The sequence below is a fragment of the Athene cunicularia genome (genome assembly GCF_003259725.1).
Source record: "Athene cunicularia isolate RWA chromosome 3 unlocalized genomic scaffold, athCun1 chr3_part1, whole genome shotgun sequence".
Taxonomy (NCBI): domain Eukaryota; kingdom Metazoa; phylum Chordata; class Aves; order Strigiformes; family Strigidae; genus Athene; species Athene cunicularia.
The window spans coordinates 94,303,461-94,324,578 of record NW_020799097.1 but is presented as its reverse complement, the minus strand read 5'-3'; the positions used below and the strand labels follow the sequence as shown (position 1 = coordinate 94,324,578).

Genomic DNA, 21,118 nt, shown 5'->3' with positions numbered 1-21,118 from the left:
GTATGCTAAAAAAATTATTAAAACCAATTCTTTTAAGATTGTGAAATTTTTCAATATAACTTGTGAATAAAGCTAAAAACAAAAAAACAACACATGTGAAGGACGTGTTCAATTCTGTGGCCATTGCCTTACTTTCTTCCCCCATGACACCTGTACTCCAAAACTGAACAGTACAGCATAACAGCCTGGGACTTACTTCGGGAGCTCCCATATCTGACAAAATCACCCAGCTGCACTGGAGACATGCTGATAAAGCACAGAACAGGCTGCAGAGGAGGAATATGAGCCTCTCCCTTAGCAAGGGTCTATGCCAGGAGTTTTATTAAAAGACACTTCCCAGATGCCTGTTTGTGCCAGTGATTCCCATGTACCTTTACAGGTAGTCTATAAAATAAAATATATTTAAAGTGTAAATTGTTTTTTGGGTCAATGTTCTAATAAAAGCTAAAAATATTGAGGAAAAAAAAAAACCAAAACAACGAGATCATGACCTACAGCATGGGTGACCGAACAAGAATTACAGTAGAGCTCTCTGGCAAAGGCATACTTTTCTGACACAGCCATCAAACTCTGCACCATAACCACAGGTACTGGACACTTATTGGAAAAATATGCCCAAACCCTACTGACAAACAATACTGCTGACCCAGAAACAAGGAGAATGGAGCCCAAAGAGAGGGGGAAAGTAAAAGAGAAAAACACTCTGGGTTTCAAAAGACCTTAATATGGCTTTAGTCAACTACTAGTAACTTTTGATAGGAAGTATTTTAAAAGCATAGCTATTGTTAGATTCTTCAAACAAGGGTTTACTGCTTGAAGGATAATTCTGAATAATGAACAAAATGCTTGGTTTCAGGTTGTGGTGCCTCTACTTCTATAGTAATAAGACTGTGTAAAAATATTTTCTCATTATGACAATTTTTGACCATCATGCCTTTTAAAAGGGCATTTCTTTGTCTTTATGGTAACACTACCACATATGAGCAGATCTACTTCTTTGACGTAGTAGTTTCAACAACATACAACCTGGTTTTATCCTATCAGCATCACTACACAACATTATACTAATTTTTCTGGAACTAATTGCTTTTCAAAGACATGATTGGGCAATATTTTTTACTCAAACAGATCTTTTAAGAGGGTCAGGTATTAAAAAGATGTCTTTTTAAAGATACTCTGAATAGTTATTGTAAATGTCATCTTGTCTCTACTAAAATTTTTAAAAAACACCCCTATATTTATGAATTCAACTTTAAATAACTTTAGAAGACAAAGTGTTGATACGTAACAGTGAGATAAAAGTGGCTTTTTTCTTTATTCTGCATTGTTAGCAAATTCTTACTTCTGAATCTATTCTAAAAAAGACAAGTCTCTTTGCATGGTACAAGGTTGTCAGTGAATTACTTACATGCAAGGCAGAAGGATCTGGCAAAAATTCAGCATCCTCTCCAAAGATAAAATCTGGTGGTAGGTCAGGATAGTGAGCATTGAAAATTATATCCCCTGGAAAGTAGTAAATGAAAACACAGTTTTCACTTCTATATATGTGCTTATAAATAAATAAATGAACAAAATACTGTACACATGATGCACATTTTTAATATCAAATTTGATAGCTACATTAAATATACTTCATGTATATATCCATATAATTTTTACAAAAATTCACATGCAAGATAAGCATCAGATGTTTTGGGGGATGAAGTCAAATTCCTGAGGCACAGCTTCTTCCTCCTCTGCAAGCAATGAAACATGAAATACATTATTGCTTCTTGTCTCAAATGGCAATTCAAACACTATTGAGGGTTGCCTCAAAACACGAAGTTAGAAAAGTGATCTTGTTTCAAAAAAGTGACGCATTTAGATTGCTGTGATTTGCATATTAAGTCAAAGTCAAATGCAAATGACCAAGATCATGATTTTCAAATGGAGCTTTTAAAACTTAGTAGCACTTACTCCTTCTTCTCACCACCTGCGAACTCTTAGAAGGAAGAACAGGCAGCTTAATAGGAATCCCAATTATCCAAATTCTGGTCAAAAGAAATATAGTATTACACATGTAAATGGGGAGACTAAAATTAACTAAAAATATAAGACTTAATCACAACTTGGCACTTAGACCTCATCTTGCCAGTGTCATACAATTAACTACTGATGTGACAGTTCAAAGAAATTTGAGTTGTATTATTTCACTAGTATATACATACTTAATATGAGTTCATATAGGTCAAGAAGTGGTCATCTGCATGTGAGCTCTTAAAAAAACACCCAAAATTCTAGGGAAAAAAATTTCTAGTGTTACTTCTCTACCTCTCAATCACTCTTTCCTCTTATGGAAGAGTGTAAAGGAGTGCAAACTCCGAGTTTTGCATAAAGCAGATTTGTGAGGCATCAGAAGAAAGAAATCAGTACCTGGTATGTGTTACCACTTGTTTAAAATCTACACAGAAAAGTAAAACCAGTGTGGCAAGCCTTATAAACAATTCTGTTCAGAGAAAGTTGAACCACTTTTTGTTTTTTCAAAAATTATGAACGCAAAACTGGAGAAAAGCATTAGCTGCACAAATATTACAAAACTACATTGCTGGCTCAATGATGTCACCATCTCAAGACAGTCAACGTAACAGTTGTAATTGCTAACATTCTGTAAACTTCTCTTGGCTCTAGCTGGAAGCAAGGAAGCTATAAAGATTAATTTGCAGAGGATGAAGGCTCACGACCAAGAAGCCAATGGCCAGTCTGGGTATGTGGGTATGTGCTATAGTATCGCTCCAAATCAAGAACTCACTGATCATGTGACTCAGTAGAGCAAAATGATAGTTTCTCCTGTCTACACTCCTACCTTCCTTTGACAAATATCAGGAATACGTGTAAGCAAAGAGTGCAGGAAAGAGTAGAGGTTTGCCAGTTAAAATATTCAACATAAAATCAATCTTTTATTTAATTTAAAAGAAAACAAAACAGGCACCAATTCTAGAGGAAACTGCAGAAAATTGCAACAGGAAATGCACCTACATTAAGTAAGAGAAAATAATTACTAGATTGCCTAAATGGTAATACAGCAATGAAGGGAAAAAAAAACAAACAAACAAAAAACCAACAAACTAGACTGGAGCATTCCTATGCCACAATAACTCAACCCTTTTCTTCATATTTACTCCAATTAAAAAGTCATGTATGTCTCCTTACAACAACCTCGGCAATTTCTATGTACAGAGCAGGCCACTCTTGAGGTTATGTGTGTTTAAGGAGATAGCACCTTAATACATTCTTTGACTGAGCTTTGTTTCATAAAGAGCTATACTATGAATAACTCAAAACACAGCACAATGAAGAAGCTTGGCCTGTGACTTACATAACCCAATGCTACTCTGAAGGAAAGAACTGTATCTGTGTTTTTGCCATGTTCTTACCTGATGCTAAGTAACTCATGTAACAAACACTTCAGATTGGAGTTCCTAGTTGCATGCTTTTCATTCTCTGCATTCCTGCTTTACCAGAGTTGACTAAACAGAGTACACATAGCTACAGCTCAGTAGGAGCTGCACTCCAACTATATAGATACTACAAAGGGCTGCTTAGAATAAAAGAAGGATCAAAATAAATGCAAAAGACTTATGTTATACCTCCATATTTGATCAGTGGAAAACTATTACAGAACCTTACATCATAAGGTAGCTCCAAGACTGCTTAGAGTAGCGAAATTGACAATAAACGGTATTCACCTCTGCAAGCTCCACAGTAACTGATGAACCTCAGAAAAGCAGTAACAGCAGGTGCAACATGAAAGTTCAAGCAGGTTCAAACTCTTTTTTTCCCCCCCTAGTGTTTTCAGTTCTACAGAAACATGAAAAAACCTCACAGCACCTCCCAAAACATCATCATATGCAGTGCTTAAGTATTACAGTAAACTAAAATCGACATTATTAGTTTAACATGCCAGGTGGTAAACATTTACAGTTTGGGGTTTGGGTCAGCTGCATATCCCATGCAGTGATTCCTGCTGTGGGACCAGGGCCAAGAGCTGGGGATGGAATCCTCTTCAACATCTCAGGTGTGATGTGTGGCCACACTCAGGTCAGGCACATCATGGCTGCAGCTGGCTAAATTACCTCTCTCACATGCTCACAGTTCTTCTTTACTACCTTCTGTCACAACCCTTCTTTCACTAAATATTAGAGGCACATCACTCCTTATGCACAGTGACCAACTGTGCAGATATTTTGGTTTAAAAAGTTTTCATGACCTGCTGATATCAAAGAACTGTTCGGTAAAGTAGACAGAATCCAGAATCAAAATTAACATTGTGATATTTGATTTTTTCTGTGACTATTAATTGCTATAATTGCTTCTACTTGTCCACGGTAAACATGCCTCAAATCCAAACTCCCAAGTCCCTTTAGTAAAAGTCATTCTGAAACCCAGTATATCAGCATTAAAGCCAATGTGTATCACAAGATTATTTTTCTCTATAGTAGTCATTTTCCAAAAGACTATATAATACATGGCTGAAGGGTTCTCCAGGCTTCAAAATACATAAAACTATTATTTCAGTGCCTGTTAATCATACAATCACAAAATACTACTGCTGAGACCATACTCAGACCACTTTACAATTTCATGAAACCTCAAAAATCATGCTGTTGTCCTTATTTTCTATCTAAATCATAAACACCTACTTTAATGAATCATTAACACTCTCCTTCCTATAGTATCATAGGTTTTTTTAACCAAATGTAAATCCTAATTTATTGTGCTACAATCAAACCTCACCCAGGCTGGGTGACAATTACTAAAAAAGTTCAGAACAAAATGGTGTTTCCATTTCAGTTAAACAGTATGAAAAGAACAGTGATTCTCTATCATCAGCCATTTTCAGTCCATTAAATACAGCATCTTACTATTGAAAATTCTAAGATTTGATCTTAGAACAATTTTTTCACATATTTAAAAAGGAAAAAAGCATCCCCTCAGTTAAATTTTATTCTAGTAAATCTTTCTGACAGGAATCCAAATCCATTAATCTAGTTGCTAAAAGGAAAGAAAAAAACAACCTTTTTTTGAAGCATATTGGACATTCACTCATGTGACCCTGGCTTCTTTAACTTTTCTGCTCCAACCTCTTCTCTTCCACATAGTTTCTCTAATGCCTTGCTTAATTTACCACACTAGGACAGAAAAAGTAACACCTTTGACTCTACAAATCTTAGGTACCAAGGAATGAGTTTGCCCTATTCACAACTGTGAGCATGAGCTATCATCATAAATTATATATTCTCAACAAAAATACATCGTTACAAATCGAACTAAAGATTAAGGGAATCAATCCTAAACCTGAGTTTTAGTCTTGTTAAATACCACAAACCAGAAAAATTAAAACTGCAGCTAACAGTTTGCTTGGCAGGGCTATGACACCTAAATAAAAAAAGCTTCTTTATACTCAAATAAAAGGTACTTAAAAAATCACAATGGCCAAAGCAACAGCCAATCTGGTTTTACTTCACACAAATATTAACGCTAGTCTCTGCAGTGAGCTTACAAAATATAAGGTGTTAAATATTTTGAATCACCAGCTACCAGTTTGTCCTGACCTAGTAGAAATACCATGTTTTTTAATAACTACTTTATTTAATACTTACATATTACCTGTGGCTTACCCCCTTCAAATATAACTGTGCTGGGGCACAAACATTTTCAGCTGATAAGACCATTTGCAGAATTATTGTGCTTAGAGGTTGAGAATGGCTACTATTTTAATTTTGAAAGCAAACCCCCCAAAACCCCAATATAGCCCTGCATTCTCTCCCCTTCTCACCTAAATGAAACAAATACCCTTTTCCTTGCATGTCCAGCATTTGAGTGTGTAGTTCCTCATATGTTTCAACTATTTTTGCCCTTGTTCCCTTGACAGAAGGCAAACCATGTCTCATTCCACAGCACTACTGACCATGACCATTCCAGTGTAAGAACAATGCAAGCAAAACCACACTCAGACCATATTTATCTCATTTCTGTAGATACACTAGCCAATAATTACTTCAGTGGAATTACATTTCCAATTAAATACTACTACAGAATTTGAAATTACTTTAATAAAGTTAAAGCCATGGAGTCAAAGATAAATTCATAAGAACAAGGATGTATTATACATATTTTGCTTTTCATTATCCAAAAATATTACTTTTTCTCCCTTTTCTTTCCTCAGGCAAACAGCATTAAACTTTGAAATATTTTACTTTACAGGATTTCAAAGGAAAAGTTAATATGCTCCCAATGGACAAAAGACAGAAATATTAATACTTAAATCTATCATTTCTTTTAACATACACACACACACACACTGTTCTTTTCTCATCTATCAAAATGCATAAGGAAGTCTAACAAAGTGGTAAGGATTGACTACATGCAAGATAGATGTAACTGAAACTGAGAAATTTCTTAAATCTTTACAGTTGCTTTCCATTGGCCTATCCTACATACAGTTTTTCTTCTCCTGATAACTTCATTTTGGGGGTATTTTTCCTTTTATAACTATACTGTAAATTTGGTAGTACTGAAAGATGTTGTACCAAGAGTGCCACAGCATTTAACATCCCTGATTATTTTAGCAAGCAATGTACCAGTTTACTTCCTAAACTCTACTTCTGAAAGGATATCTATCAGCCTTTTCTGTTCAGCTTTTTCTGACCCCAAAAATTTCTAAGTCAGCACTAAATATGTAGAATAAATGTGTGTCCACTGCAGCCTGGAATAAGACCAATCTGAATGGAATGTATCATATGAAGGAGATCAACCCATTTGGCTTTTAAGAAACATACAAAAAATTCAAACGTAACTTGATCATGAAATGCATTCACAGAAAATAGGGAACAGTGTTGATAGAAGTGACCGATCTTATGTGCAGAATCAAATATGGGAAAACTAACTGCTCTTGTTGAATATTAAAGAGAAAAAGATAGTAAGTAGAAGTATATTAAACACTTTTTCAGAAGGTTAACCTATCTCCTAGTAGCCTCACAATCTGTGGACAAAACCCACTGACCAGCCCCTCTATAAAAAAATTCTTACCTAAAACAACCATTGTTAATTGTCTGTACAGGTACAAAAAGAATCCGTTATTCACTATGATCTGCAATCAAGATACTAAGTCAGCATAATCAGCAGTACAAAAGGATTTACATGAATTAAATGCAAACCTGCTGACTTGTCACTGTATTCCACCCTAAATTTTTTGCTCCGCAAGCTTTAAGTCAAACATAGTAATATATTTCTTATAGAGCCCCTTATTAATTGGTTGGCAAGAAAGATACAGTTCCTGAAATGACAATACAACTTTGGCAAACACAAAACTACTACTGGAACAAGATACAGGAATAATTCTATTTTTGCTGTGGTGTTGCTGCTGCCAGGCTATTCTTCTCTCAAGTAGAGATGGATAATTAAACCTCAGAAGCTCCTCTTAAAACAATCTGTTGAAGCAGGACTTCTGCCCACACAGAACAGCTACTTTCAAATGGTGTCCAGGAACACTGTGGGACCTTTGCTCATCCGACCATAAACAAAAATCCTATTACAGTAAACCAAGTGTAGCTTCAACTTTTAACAGGTTGTTCAGTGGAAGTTGGAAATATTCCTGAAGCTTAGAAACAACATCTAGTAGCAAGAATCCAAGATGCTTTTGAGCTTCACTGCTGACTTCATATGTGAATCTCAGAAAAGTCAGTATTAAAAACTCAAATACATCTCTTAATAGAAAGACAATTTGAAAAAAAGGTATTTGATTGCATTAAAAAAAAAAACAAAAAAAACAAACAAAAACACCAACACAAAACTTCTCTGTACCTCTGTCACGCTACAGAGTAAATCCTAGCTATTCCACTACATACAAAGTTGCAAAGGACCCAGTTGCCATGAGCTTGGTTCAGCTGTTTAACCAAGTTGTTCAGTGTCATTTGAGATGCCTTCGGGCACATTTATGGCAGCTATGACACAAGGTTTTTCAGAGAGATTCTTTGGGTCAGCAGCTGAAAAAGTCAAGACACCCTAGGGAACCTCAAATTGAGTCAGACACCTACAGTTAGGCAAATGAATCAAGTCCCACTTTTCCAATTAAAAAAAAAAAAAAAAGATAGAGGAAGGCTTTGGAAGATGGTTATTTAGTTCTTGGTCTTACAGGGTTGCAGGTATGGGGTTTTCTTTTCATTTAACTTCAACTGACAAATGCTACTGTAGGAGGGGAAAAAAAAAGGAGGTGTACGACTGTGTACAGACAGGGATATTATGTTCTTTTGTAAAGTGGGCAAATCTGCAAAATGGAGTAAATGAGCTGGATCCTGAGCTTAACAAGAAGGCAGAAGGACAATCTTAATCTTTCTCATAAATTTTAGTACTAGAATTGAAGAGGACAAAGATGAGAACAACAGATAATACAGGAGAGGGTAAGATACTGGTAGAAATTAGACAGGCAACACTGGAGAAGTTATAATAGAAACACTGGGAAGGTGAGAAGAGGAAAGGTGAAAGTGGAAAGTGAAGGACAAATATATTCAAAGCAAATGAACTGTAGACTATCACCAGTAACTGCAGCCCAATCAGGAGAAGAAAGGAGGAAAGAGCAAAGTAGGAAGGTATTATGGTAACACCAATGTGCAGGCATAACCTAAACTCCTTTAAGCCTCTAAGTCCACACTTCTAGATACTTGTAAGGTCACTTCTCCTGATGCTGAAATATCTTATTTAAGACTTGCACCTTCAAAAATTTCTGTCGTTTACTTGCTCAAGGGAAGTCCAGAACATCAGGAAAAGTGTCAAAAAAATCCCAAACACAAGTGAAAGTGATTATTTAAAAAGGGAAAACAATGTTGTAAACTTTGTATTCTAAGAATAAATAAATATAATAAAAAGATTAGACTCTCTCTTAATGGTCCCCATTAGGCACATTCATCAGATAACAAACAGGTTACTGAAGGAAGATGATTTATTACTCCTGCCACATAAAGCAAAACTTGGCAAAACTTCAGAAAACATATTGCCCAGAAAAATCTTTGGCACTTTGCATGACCCAGAAAAAAGACACTTATCATACAGGTAATGATATCACCTAAGTATAAACTGAATTACAGCAACCGAAAAGTCCTTCCCATAAGAGCCTCAACTAAACCACAACCTGTGCAAAACAACCTACTGGTGCACAGAAGACTGACATACACATTGCAGTAACCTAGTTACGAGAATCTTAAATCTTACAATAACTTGTAATTTTTACTGTTGTTTATTGGCATAATAAACAAGTGTTTAGCAAACAATTTTGCGAAGCAGCTCTTAAAAGGGTCATAAGAAGGTCAGTCTCTTCTCCGTATTTAGAATTTTATTTGTTTCTAATTTCTTCCTTGAAGTAGAAAGTCACAGGAGGACGAGATGAACTTATTGAACTTATTCCTGTGTGTTCCATCACAGGAATAAAAGCAGATGAAATTCTGTACAGTATATTACGGGCAAAATTCTTAAGACTAGTTAGGCAGCAAAACTGTGATTTCCCCCTCTAAGGCCTATAACTGAGTAAGAAACTAAACAGAAATCATAAGCAAAACCAGAAAAACTAAGCTTCAAACAAGACAAAAGAAACATTCTTTGGGATCAAGGAAACCAAAGTGGTGGCAGTAGAACCCAGAGCTGTAATCCACTCAACACAGAAACAGTGAAAAACAGACAGAAGATGAAATACTAGAGTTCAAGAGGCCACAGAGAACAGTAGCATCACAAGGGCAACACATTGTTTAATCACCGTGAAATTCCAGATGACAGCACTCAAGGACAGAGAAGGAGGGAGGCATCAGTGCCTGAAAAAGAAAATGTGAAGAGCACAGGCAAAAAAAATTAGTCAGGCTTTCTTCGTAGCAAGAAGCTTGAGTGAAAATGGAAAACCAAACCAAAGAGATTCCAGGGCTTGCTCAAACAAAATTGTAAGTACCAGGTAATTGATTCTTAAAGGTGTATTTTAATTATTAATATTATTCAATAAAGATTATTACAGTTTATAACTCTGCTTACCCTGACAATTTTTATGACGTGTCTTGATGTTTTAGCAAGGAAGATCAATATTACTGCAAGAGTTACAAAACACTTCACCTCAAAATACACAAATACCTCTCCCAGAAAGGAGAACTAACTTTACTCATCAGATATAGTTGACCAGTTAGCAATAAAGGACAACTTTGCATATCACTTAGAATTACGTTTTATTGTTGCAACACGGATTCAACCTCTTAGAGGATATTACAGTTTTCTTGGAGTTAAAACTCCTATTAAGAGCTTTGAAAATTTCAGACATAAAGAAAAGCACTGAGTTTAACGTAGCAACACTGAGTGCTGGATGAACTAATGAAATACAGCTGCCTTAGATCTTAATTGACAGTCTAGTAAGAGTAGGCTCAAGTTTTCCAACCATTCTGGTCATGAAAACACAAAATCTGTGGTTTTCCTTATAGAAGAAAATAAAGTGTCTTTCTGAAAAGCACCATTTCAAAATTTCTGAAGTGTGATAGAAGAATTAGTATGACAAACTAATTTATCCCCAACACCGACATAGTATTTTCTCTAGTATAAAATTGTGTGTATCTCCAAGGTCTCCAAGGCTCCTGAGGCTGCAGCTGAGTACTGTTCAGTGTAACATTCCAACAGCTCAAAATACATGCAAGAGTAAGGTGAACATGACATCTGAAAGAAACTATTAAATAGCTAGATGGATCTCAAGGAAATGTATTAAAATTCCCAACATGCCATTCTTAACTCACAGGATGGTTGATCTTAGTGAAGCTATTGAAACAATTATTTTACACAAGTAGTCAGCCACTGCATTGCCTACAAGTACACTTTCCCCATTTTCAAAAAACAGTGAACTTCCTGATCTTTTGGAAAACAGGACTGTGACTATGCAGTTATACTTCTCTAAAGTAGCATACCAACAGTTTTCAACACACTAGGATTCATACTAGGGTATTTGTGCAGTGGCAGCGGTTATGATTGATGATATGCAAAAACCTGATCTGTTGCAAAGAGGATGTAACACAAACCACAAAGGAACTACACACTTCAGCTTGTATTGGGCACCACATAATGAAGAGCATACACTGGAGAGCTAAGCATTTTCAGCCAATGTTTTTATTCTGGCAGATTTCGCAACTTCACTTTGCAGAAATATTCTGCCCTTAAAAGATAATGTATCTAGCAACAGCCTACAACAAAGTATCTACAAATCGCTGGTTGCACACCATGGCTGTCTTCCCCTGCCATCATTATAGATCTAAACATAAAACTCCTAAAGCTTTCTTGAATCTGCTCACATCACTATTTATTCCACATGCTGTGAGACTGAACAATGCACAGCATTTTCAAATATGCAATGCTGCAATGTGGAGATTTATCATTACTCGAATTCACTGCTATTATGATGTTCCTCTGGAAAAGATACACAAGTTTATATGACTTTCAGTTGGTCATGTCAAAATATACAGCATGGTTTGGATTTTGTGAAGGTGAAGAGCACTAGCATTATAGTTATTTAATTGCTTATGTGATATTTAAAATATAAGGGCAGGGAGAAAAAGCTGATTTCTTGATATTGAAGTGTAACCCATAGTCCCTAATCACATTTCTAGGTACTTTAACTGAACTACAGCTATTTAGTGTATTAGTGTAGTCTGTATGCCTATGTCCTTGCATATGGGCATGTTAATACACTAATTTTCCTTTATGAATCAGGAACAATTCTAGCCTCTACTTAAAAACAAGTACAGACTTAAAGCTCTCAGAATGTAACAGTACAGCTCTGTATAGTGATGAGTTACTGAAGTCCTATAGAAAATATGATACCATTCTCTAGAGCAATGTCACCCAATGAAGCTTCTTTTCACTGCATCTTGATTGTAGCCATCAAACAAGTCTCAAATAGAATCTACTACACGTTGCAGGATACATCAAGACTCAACAGCTCACAATTTTTTTTTAAAAAAAGTTTGAATAAGGGCAAAAAATCTACCTGGTATGGTAGGTGACTTCATATAATATGGACATTACTTACTGAAAATTCTGAATAAATGCCTAGCCACATCTTTTTTCTTTTTTTTCCTTAAAATAATTGCTAGCTAGAACTTAATAGTCCATTTTTATCTTTCATAAGAGAGAAATTAGTAAATGCTCTTGAGCCATGATTTCATACTTTTAGAATAGATTAACAGTCATAGTAGAGTGATACATGAGCTTAGCCCCTCTCTCAAACACATGAGCAAACTTCCAGACCAACTTCTGGGAACGACAACTTTCCTTATAGGTGCCAAATGAAAGCTTTAAAGTACTTCTGATGATAAGAAGTTTAATTGTGTTGATTTCTGTTTGTCTAGTGTGCTACATAATGACAAGAAAAACTACTAGAGAAGGAATACCACATTCTTAATATTTAAAATGTCTTGGAGAGATATAGCATATGTATGATGCATTCTAAATTGATACTATCAAAGCAGTGTTTTAAATGCTTAACATTTCTGTTTACGCTAAGTACTTGCTCCTCCAGATACCATATTTTCACAGACTCACAGGATAGCTGTGGCTGGACAGCACCTCTGGAGACTACCTAATCCAACCTCTCAGCACAGAGCAGGGTCAACAAGAGCAGATTGCTATGGGTCATGCCCAGTTGGGTTCTGGGTATCTCCAAGGATAGATATTTACAAGCTACACAAGCTCTGAGCACAACCTGTTCCACAAAAAAAGGGGTTTTATTACATTTAAATGGAATTTTCTGCATTTCAGTTTGTGACCATTTCCCTTCAGTGAGCTCCACTGAGAAGAGCCTGGCTCAATCTTCTTCATTCCTCCACATGAGGTATTTATACACATTGATTTATATTTGCCCTGAGTCTTCTTGGTAAGTCCCAGTTCTCTCGGCTTCTCCTTGTACAAGATGCTCCAGTCCTTCAATCATCTTTGTTGACTTTTGCTGGACTTATTCCAGTATGTCCATGCCTTTCTGGTACTAGGTAGACCAGAACTGGATACAGTACTCCAGATGTGGTTTCACCAGTGCTGCCCTAAATCTAAAATTGGCAAGCTTTAAATTTTACTTTATCTGAAATTCTTCATCCTCTCTCATACTTCAGTTGTTAGAGATAAAAAAAACCCCACAACTTTACCATTTTTTTAGCAACTCAAGTGCTTAGAAAACTGGTTTTTTACCTTATAAACACATACAAAAGCAAATTTTATTCTAATCCTTCGAAACAGAACATGGACTAATTGAAGAGTGGGCAAATGAGCCAGCTGTCTACAGATCCTGAAAGAGTAAGGAGGATTTAACCACACCACTAAATCAGAAAAAAAACAAGCCACATTAATCTGGTTGATTTTACCAGTTATTGTTTACAGATAGCTAATAATATAACAGAATGATTTCTTTTATTGGAGCTTAATAAAGAACTCTTCCTAAAAGAGAAAGAAAGAAACAACGCAAAGCATATACGAATTGTGAGTCTAAAAATGGTCATGAGATTGTCTTAGTCATAACATTTTATTAGAAATACTGTGGGTGGGGGTTGAGACTTTGTCTTTTAGGACTCGTTTTCAAATTTGTAGCATCAAGGATAGCTGCAAACTTATCTTAAAACATGTTCTTAGAGCTGAAGCTTTAAGAAAAAACAACAAACACAAGTATTTCAAAACTCACAAAATTAGATAGACACACTGGAAAACTTAACGTGACACAGAACACTGAAAGAAAGGCCAAGATGCAATAGCAATAGTCTTTAACTTACATTTGAGTGTTTCTCCAGCATAAGGAATATGTAGCTTAAACCGATCACAGCTAGGTCCAGGGGTCAAGGATGTACAGCTAAAAATGAAGATAAGAGAAGAATGTTCTAAGCAGTTACAGATGGTAGCAGACACTAACATTATTCTACAGGGTACAAACGACTGACATAGTAAAGATGTTGTGAATACTAGAAATACTCATCCTTACAATTCTGGGAAAGAATAAAAGGTGAGAAGGATGCAGGAGGCCCATTCTCTTTGATCAGCAGTTCTCACAACAGCATAAGAAATTTTAATATCTGTGCTGGCTACCTTCTTTCCCATTTTAAAACAGAAAATATACACACAAAATGCCCTGGTTTGAAAGTGCTATTAGAATAACATCAATTAGTCAAAGTCATTAAATTCTTTATTTTGTATACAATTTTACAGGCCACAACTCTCTACTTATGTCACAGTAACATAGTTGCATGCTCGCTATCCCTGCCATCTAGACACCTGAAATGAATGTTAGTTTTACTGCACCAATATGCAGTCATTTTAACCTATTTTAACCTTTAATTGTTCCAAGTCTCACAGTAAGCCTCCAGGTGAGCAAGTTTCAGAATCAGGTATTTGAGGCTATGACAACTGAACATGTATGTTCATGATCTATGACTATTCCATATCTCCTGTTTATCTGGAACACCACAACAGAAGTTGGGCCTCACAGTGATGATCAAGCATTTTATGAATGCAAAAGTCACTGAAAAACTCTTTAGTGTCTAGGTCAGAGATGACCAATTTTTTCCCACCTCTTAAGTCATGTACCAAAATTTTTGTATAACAAAACCCAAAAAATCTCAGCTGCTAAAGAAGAAACAATGACACACATTGTTTCACTGGCAGGAACGGTCCCTGGAGCTCTCATCAGTGTGGGCTGGTGGGCATATGACAAGTCCCATAGCAAAAATACTGGAAGCCTTTAGCAGTTCACTGCTTTCCATATCTAGGGATCCTGATAACACAGAAGTCTTCTTGCCAGCCTAATAGAACTGAGAATTGTTTATAGCCCTAACACAAGAGCTACGCTTGTTGCAAGCCACTTAAAGCTCAAACCTAGATTGGGCAGCTCTAGACAAAACAGTGAAAAGAAGGTAGGCAAAGGTAAAATAACTTGCCTAAACTTACAGATCACTGGTAGAGCTCCAATACAAACAGCTAACAGTATAATGAAACAAAAGATGTATTTACTGGGCCATACACACAACCAAAAGCAAAAATAGGCCACAAAATACAAAAATTCTGATCCTACCTTATCAGAAACAACATGGTAACTCCTGCAGCTGTCTTACCACAGAAGAGGCATCAGGGCAAATGGGGAAATGTTAACTCTTACTGACACACTCAAAATGCTTCAGAGAACTATTTCTCTCAGATGCTGGCTCTACAGTCTCCTTTCTTTTTACACTTGCAAGTTAAGGAAACCATGTGCATTAATTTCAGATTGTTTTTATTCAGTGAGCTACATTTACTATTTAATCGAATTTGTGCCCACATAGAGCTTCATCAAAAAGAAGCAACCACAGAACTACGGGTCAATTAACTTAAATGAAATTTCCACAAAAATACTAGAAAACATAAGCAAACTGCTTGTGTGCACCTAGAATCTAACACAGATGCAATTAACATCCTACATTGATTCAACAAGAATACATTACATTTTTTCAGTATCATTACAGAAATTTGATAACTGTCCTTGCAAATAAAAGGGAAGCAACAGATGTCCTATCTTAATTTTAGAAAGGTTTTTGAAATGTTTTGTGAGAGCACATGCAAAACAATGTACAGAAACATAATTTAGATACAACTACTAGCAGATGTGTGCAGAACTGACTGGAAAGCAAGTTTCAAAAAAGATTAGTTCACATCTTGCTCCATCCAGGAAGAAAGCTCTGACTGAGTTTTCTCCTGGTAGAATACTACTTCACATTTCACTGAAAGACTGATGATGGAAAAGGGATGATGTTTATTAAACCTGCTGATGATTCCAACATGAAAGTGAATGCAGCATGCTGGACAATAGGCCCAGAGCTGAAAACTGTTTTGATTTAATGGTCTGTACTACTTCTTTTTGAATTACATCTAGGTAGAGCTTAGCAAGATCAGTAAGAATCACCACCCTCGCTGGGAGTAAAATCAGTTTGAGAATATGAAAGATTGGAGCTCCAGTGCAATAGAAACAAGAAAACGTAATTTTTTTCAAAGACACGATTCTTTTAGTAGGTGAGAACAGCAAAACAGGAGTGCCCATTGTAAGGGTGTTTTAATGGCTGTTGATGAATTTAACAGCATAGATATGGAAGCATTATTATCTACTTCCAAGTCATTTCCAAGGCTTACATCACATACAAGGCCAATTCTAGGAAGCATACAAAAAAAAAAAAAAAAAAAAAAAGCAACATAACAAAAAAATACCTTGCAAGTTTCAAAATATCTCTGCAAAATCAGTCAATATTTAATGGAAGTTTCTTTCAAACTATCACAGGTCACAGTCTGAGGCACATTTCTCAAATACCATCAAAATAACATTGTTGTTAGCTTTTCAACAGACACAAAAATTTCTGATCCTGCAAATACCCTATAATTTTTTCTTTTAGCACAATGGGCCATTTGGAAATACTTTGGGAAAGCAGAACATTCTTTAACATTAAAATAAAAGCCTGATTTAATGGTAAAGGTCCCTAAAAGCAATACTAAGTACTTTTCCTAGATTATTATACTCCACTAGAGATGTTTTTAATTTTACTGGTCTAGAAGTGATGGAAAGTGACAGTATTCACTTTCCTTTTTTTTTTTTCACCCCCCCAAATTACTCTGGCTAGGCTGTGCAAGAGACTTCAATAACTGCAAGTCTGAGCAACCAAGCAAAAATCTGACACACATCCATTTGAAAGGAGGTAGTTACTTTTTAGTATAAACAGTTGAACAAAACTCCTACAGCAAATCAAAACTTTGGTACATCTAGCTGTCTATGTGTGACCTTATTCAACAGAGTGTCACAGATAATGGTCTGGCTGTGGACACCTTCTCCTGTTTGAACTTCCTTAACACACAGAACCTCTCAATTACAAACATGCGCCACCCAGAATCTTGTCCTCTATCTTCTTCAAAATGTAAGATTTTACATCTGCTGATCCGTTTACTTAACACGGTCCACACAAAAGTCACACTGAAAAGGAATGACTTCTAAAAAGGTCTTTTAAAGATTACTAGTCTTATCTTCACAGGGAGTTGACAGAACAGTAATACCTGGTGTTGAAAACTAATTTCAGAAGCTGACTTCATCTCATGACAAATGGATCTGCTATCTGCCTTCTTATTCACAGAAAAATATTACACTGGTTTAAATATCTTCATCTAAATAGCCAATATTTTACATAGGAAAGCCATGGAAGTAAGAATTAATGCTCTGATGCTCAGAGCTGTGATATGAATTAGTCTTTGTAAGATGATTAATGCTATACCACAAGATCTCCCACATGGTTTCGCTACTAAAATATCAAAGAATCATCAACTTGACAAGTTTCCAGGACAAAGGAATATCCTTGAATGCATCACTTAAAATGATACTGCCCTATTCAAAGGCACTGTACTGAAATCTACAGCTGGAATCTGATAGAATGAGTATGCAAGAAACCATAGCTGAATACAAACTCTTCTCAGTAGATTTTAGCTAAGTTCCTTGAGCAAATATAGCAGATTAAACTTAAGTTGAGATACATTATGTCCTTATGAAATACGTATTCCAAGCAGGAGACAAGTAGAACATTCCTTTGCTGAGTGTCTGATGCATCTTAACAGTTGGGATTGTCTGATGCATCTTAGAGTTGGGATTGTCTGTGACCTGTTGGGAAAAGGTTTCTTTCACAACAAATAAAACTAAATAACTAAACCAGTTATTCAAAGAAAAAGTCACTGTCAGCACCAGATGCTTAGTGAAAACTGTTCAGAATCCTTTATCAGCCACAAAAGGAAACAGGAAAGATTATTCAAGAGAAAAAAAAGAGAGGAAAAAAAAAATCTGAAAAGTTACTCAGTTTTGTTGCTTGGAATAATTCATCAGCCTGTAATAATAGGTGCATCAGAAGTATTCTTCTGCAAAATTAATCCTTCCCAGAGTATTCTAAAAGCCTCTAGAAGCAAGTTCTAGTTGAGTTTAACATCAAGGTTTTCTCTTATATCAATGTATTTGTAACTGACTATTCTGTTGAATTGACTCTTCTTCTCGTTTAAATTAAAAAAATTATTCCCTTTCCTTCTGAGCCACTTTGATATTTTACAGGATTGAAGCCATGATTATAAGTAGGACTGTGATAGCCCTAGGTTTCAACACAGTCTTCCTATCAACTAGTCTTCTACAACCATCACTTGAAAGTATTCCCAAGACAAGCAGTTTTAAATTACTTGGGCTCTGGTAAGATCTTAACCAAAAATAAGTTCTTTGCCCACTGAAGGAGTCACAACGAAAGAAGAGCCCAAGTGTTCACCACCTTAATCCTTAAAGTCTGGAGATGAGTGGTTATTCTATCCAAAGAATTAAAAACAAAACAAAACAAAAATGAAAACACACCACCACTCCAAAACCTACCTCTTTCTATCCCAAAATTCCAGTCTGAGGCTCATTTTTTATACCATTCATAAAAATCTACTGCTTAGAACGATATAAAACATCCAGAAATGCCAATGGAAGTGCAATAGCTCTACTGAAACATAGACAATCTTCTTTTTATATCTTCTTTTTAAATTTGTGTTAAAGGTGTACGCCCCAACATTCATGTAAGATTGAATCAAATTTCCTGATTAAAAAAAAGTATGTGACGCATTCATTCATTCTTCCTTCTTAGATCATACCACCTTTACTATCTGAAGACAAATCATCAGCAAATTTTACTGTACAATAGCAAAGAAAAAATTTAGCCTCTGTAATTTCAGGAATTTAATACTGAGACTGCCTAACCTGAACAGACAAGAGATGCAAAAGCTTCTTTAATCTTGTGGTGCTCAGGTTGCTACACTTGCTGTTCTTGAGGGTCAATTCTTTTTGGATAACAGGCAACTTTTTTCATTTACTAGGCTGTTGATGTAAAAGCCAAGAAGCTTCACACTGTATTAGAGTTACTCTCATGGAGAACACTGCTAAAAAACAACACACACACACAAATAAAAAGGAAGTTCTGAGCACTGGCTGCATTCCCAACCCTTCCCAGCTCTAATATACCTAGCATATGCTTCTAATTGCACCTATATATGTCATATAAAGACAGTGTTAGGGAAAAAGGAGGTCAAGTTCCTTTCACAACACAAGAGGCTAAAGAAGAAAATTAGTATTATTTAGTAATGACAAGACACATTTCAGTCAGGGGTTTAGAAGCTGAATGTTTTGTCAGCAAAAGTCAAATATAATTCAGAGGCAAAGACAAGTCCCTTGTTACTAATAAGAGGCAGCAAACTCAAAACTCCACCCAAAACTTGTACTGTAGCATTTGCTAAGAAAACCACCTTAAATTCAAGTAGAACACCTTTTGTGCTGTGTTTGTGTGGCAGGGTTTTTGGTAGTGGAGGAGGGGCTACAGCAGTGGCCCCTGTGAGAAACTTCTCAAAAGCTCCCCCAGCTCTAAGTCGGACCTGCCGCTGGCCAAGGCCAAGCCAATTAGCAATAGTGGTCGTGCCTCTGTGATAACATATTTAAGAATGGGAACGTGGGAGGGGACTTTGAGGAGGATACCTGTGTGAATCCCAAGGTCAGTGGAAGGAAGGGGGGAGGTGTGCCAGAGCAGAGAGCCCCCCTGTATCTGGTGGTCAGACAGCAGGGCCACTCCCCTGCCACCCATGAGGGTCACCAGAGGAGCAGAGATTTGTCTGCAGCCTGTGGAGGACCCCTGGGACTCGGTGGAAAGAAGTCGTCCCCGCTGTTGTAGTGTGGTGCAGGGAGGACTGCAACACATGGAGGTGACCCACACCAGAGCATCTCGAGAGAATGCATCCCATTGGGAGTACTCACAGCAGAGAGAGTTTGTGGAGAACTGTGTCCCTTGAGAGGAACACCACATGAAACAGGGGGAAGAATGAATAAGAGTGATCTCCTCTGACCTTGGAGGAAGAAGTGACAGGACTGACTGCACCCCTCATCCCCTGCCCCTGTGCCACTGGGAGAGGAGGTAGACACACTGAGAACAAAACTGAGCCTGAGGAGAAGGGAGGGGTGGGGGGAAGTGTTTTTAAGCTATGGTAAGGCTTCTCACTGTCCCATTCTGTCAAGTGTCATTATCATTACTGATTTGAATTAAAGTGACATAATTTTTCTTCCCTTAACAAGCCTGACTTCTGCCTGTGACCATGAATGGGTGAGCAACGCCCTCCCTGTCCAGGAATCTCCATTCCTGGGCCTTTTGATTTTTCCTCCTTCCCAATGCTGTGGGGGAAGGGGTGAGTAAACAGCTGTGTGGTGCTCAGTTTCCCTCTGGGCTCAAACCATGACAGCTAAGAAAAACACCTTAATGTTAAACTCAGGTAGAACAGTATTTGTCGATGCCTTTAGATTCTTCTTTTCATCCCATTTCTGTAGATGGAAATCTGCTCCAGTGTTCCTTGAAGACACAGTATTTCATCCCATTTAATTAAGAATTAATTGCAGAATTCATAACAGATGGGTAAGTCATCTACAGAGGAATTAAGAATAATTAAAGTATATAGAGGGGGGAGGAGGGTGGAAGGAAGGCCAGCAGGTGACAGGTTTTTTGCAAGGATCAGGAAACAGAAAAATGGTGAAAAACCACATTTTGGAGAGCTGACACTGAGGGTGAAAGCCTGTATCATACTGCATCTCCCTGCAACAGTGCACAAAGCTCTACAGGCTCCCAGAGGCCTGCAAATACACAAGAAGAGTACTGAGCAGCTGCTGCTGCAAATCAACAGATCCAACCAAAATTCTATCAATCAGGCAAAATTTGAAATGGGAGAGAGAGTCTAGTCAACCAATTTTCATCTTCAGCTCCCCTTCTTTAAACAGACACATGTATTACACATGTGAGAGAGGGACTTGCACTTAAAAGACACACACCACTGCTTTTGGGAAATAAAAATCCAATTACATGTAGAGTGATTGCTACTTATATACATATTTTAATTAAGATATTAAAATCTGAAAGCCAACTGACAAATATTCCAAAGAACTTTCCAATATATAAATCCACTGTTTTCATAAAACTCAGCTGTAGCCTAGATGTTTTCTTCAAACCTAGCGTAAGATTAAACTACTTTTGCTTTTGCAAAC

At 36.7% G+C, this 21,118-nt stretch overlaps 1 protein-coding gene across 2 annotated transcripts in view; it reads right to left on the bottom strand.

The window, feature by feature from the left end:
- Nucleotides 1-21,118, bottom strand: part of BABAM2 (BRISC and BRCA1 A complex member 2) — a 182,298-nt gene that overhangs the window by 150,172 nt on the left and 11,008 nt on the right. For both annotated transcript variants that reach the window (XR_003398138.1, XM_026846271.1), the window contains exons 2-3: nt 13,806-13,882; nt 1,409-1,503 (exon numbers count right to left, since the gene is read on the bottom strand). Coding sequence is in view for 1 of the 2 variants with exons in the window: in XM_026846271.1 (XP_026702072.1) it covers nt 1,409-1,503; nt 13,806-13,882 (172 nt within the window). In the remaining variant the exon portion in view is untranslated. The remainder of the gene's footprint in view (nt 1-1,408; nt 1,504-13,805; nt 13,883-21,118) is intronic.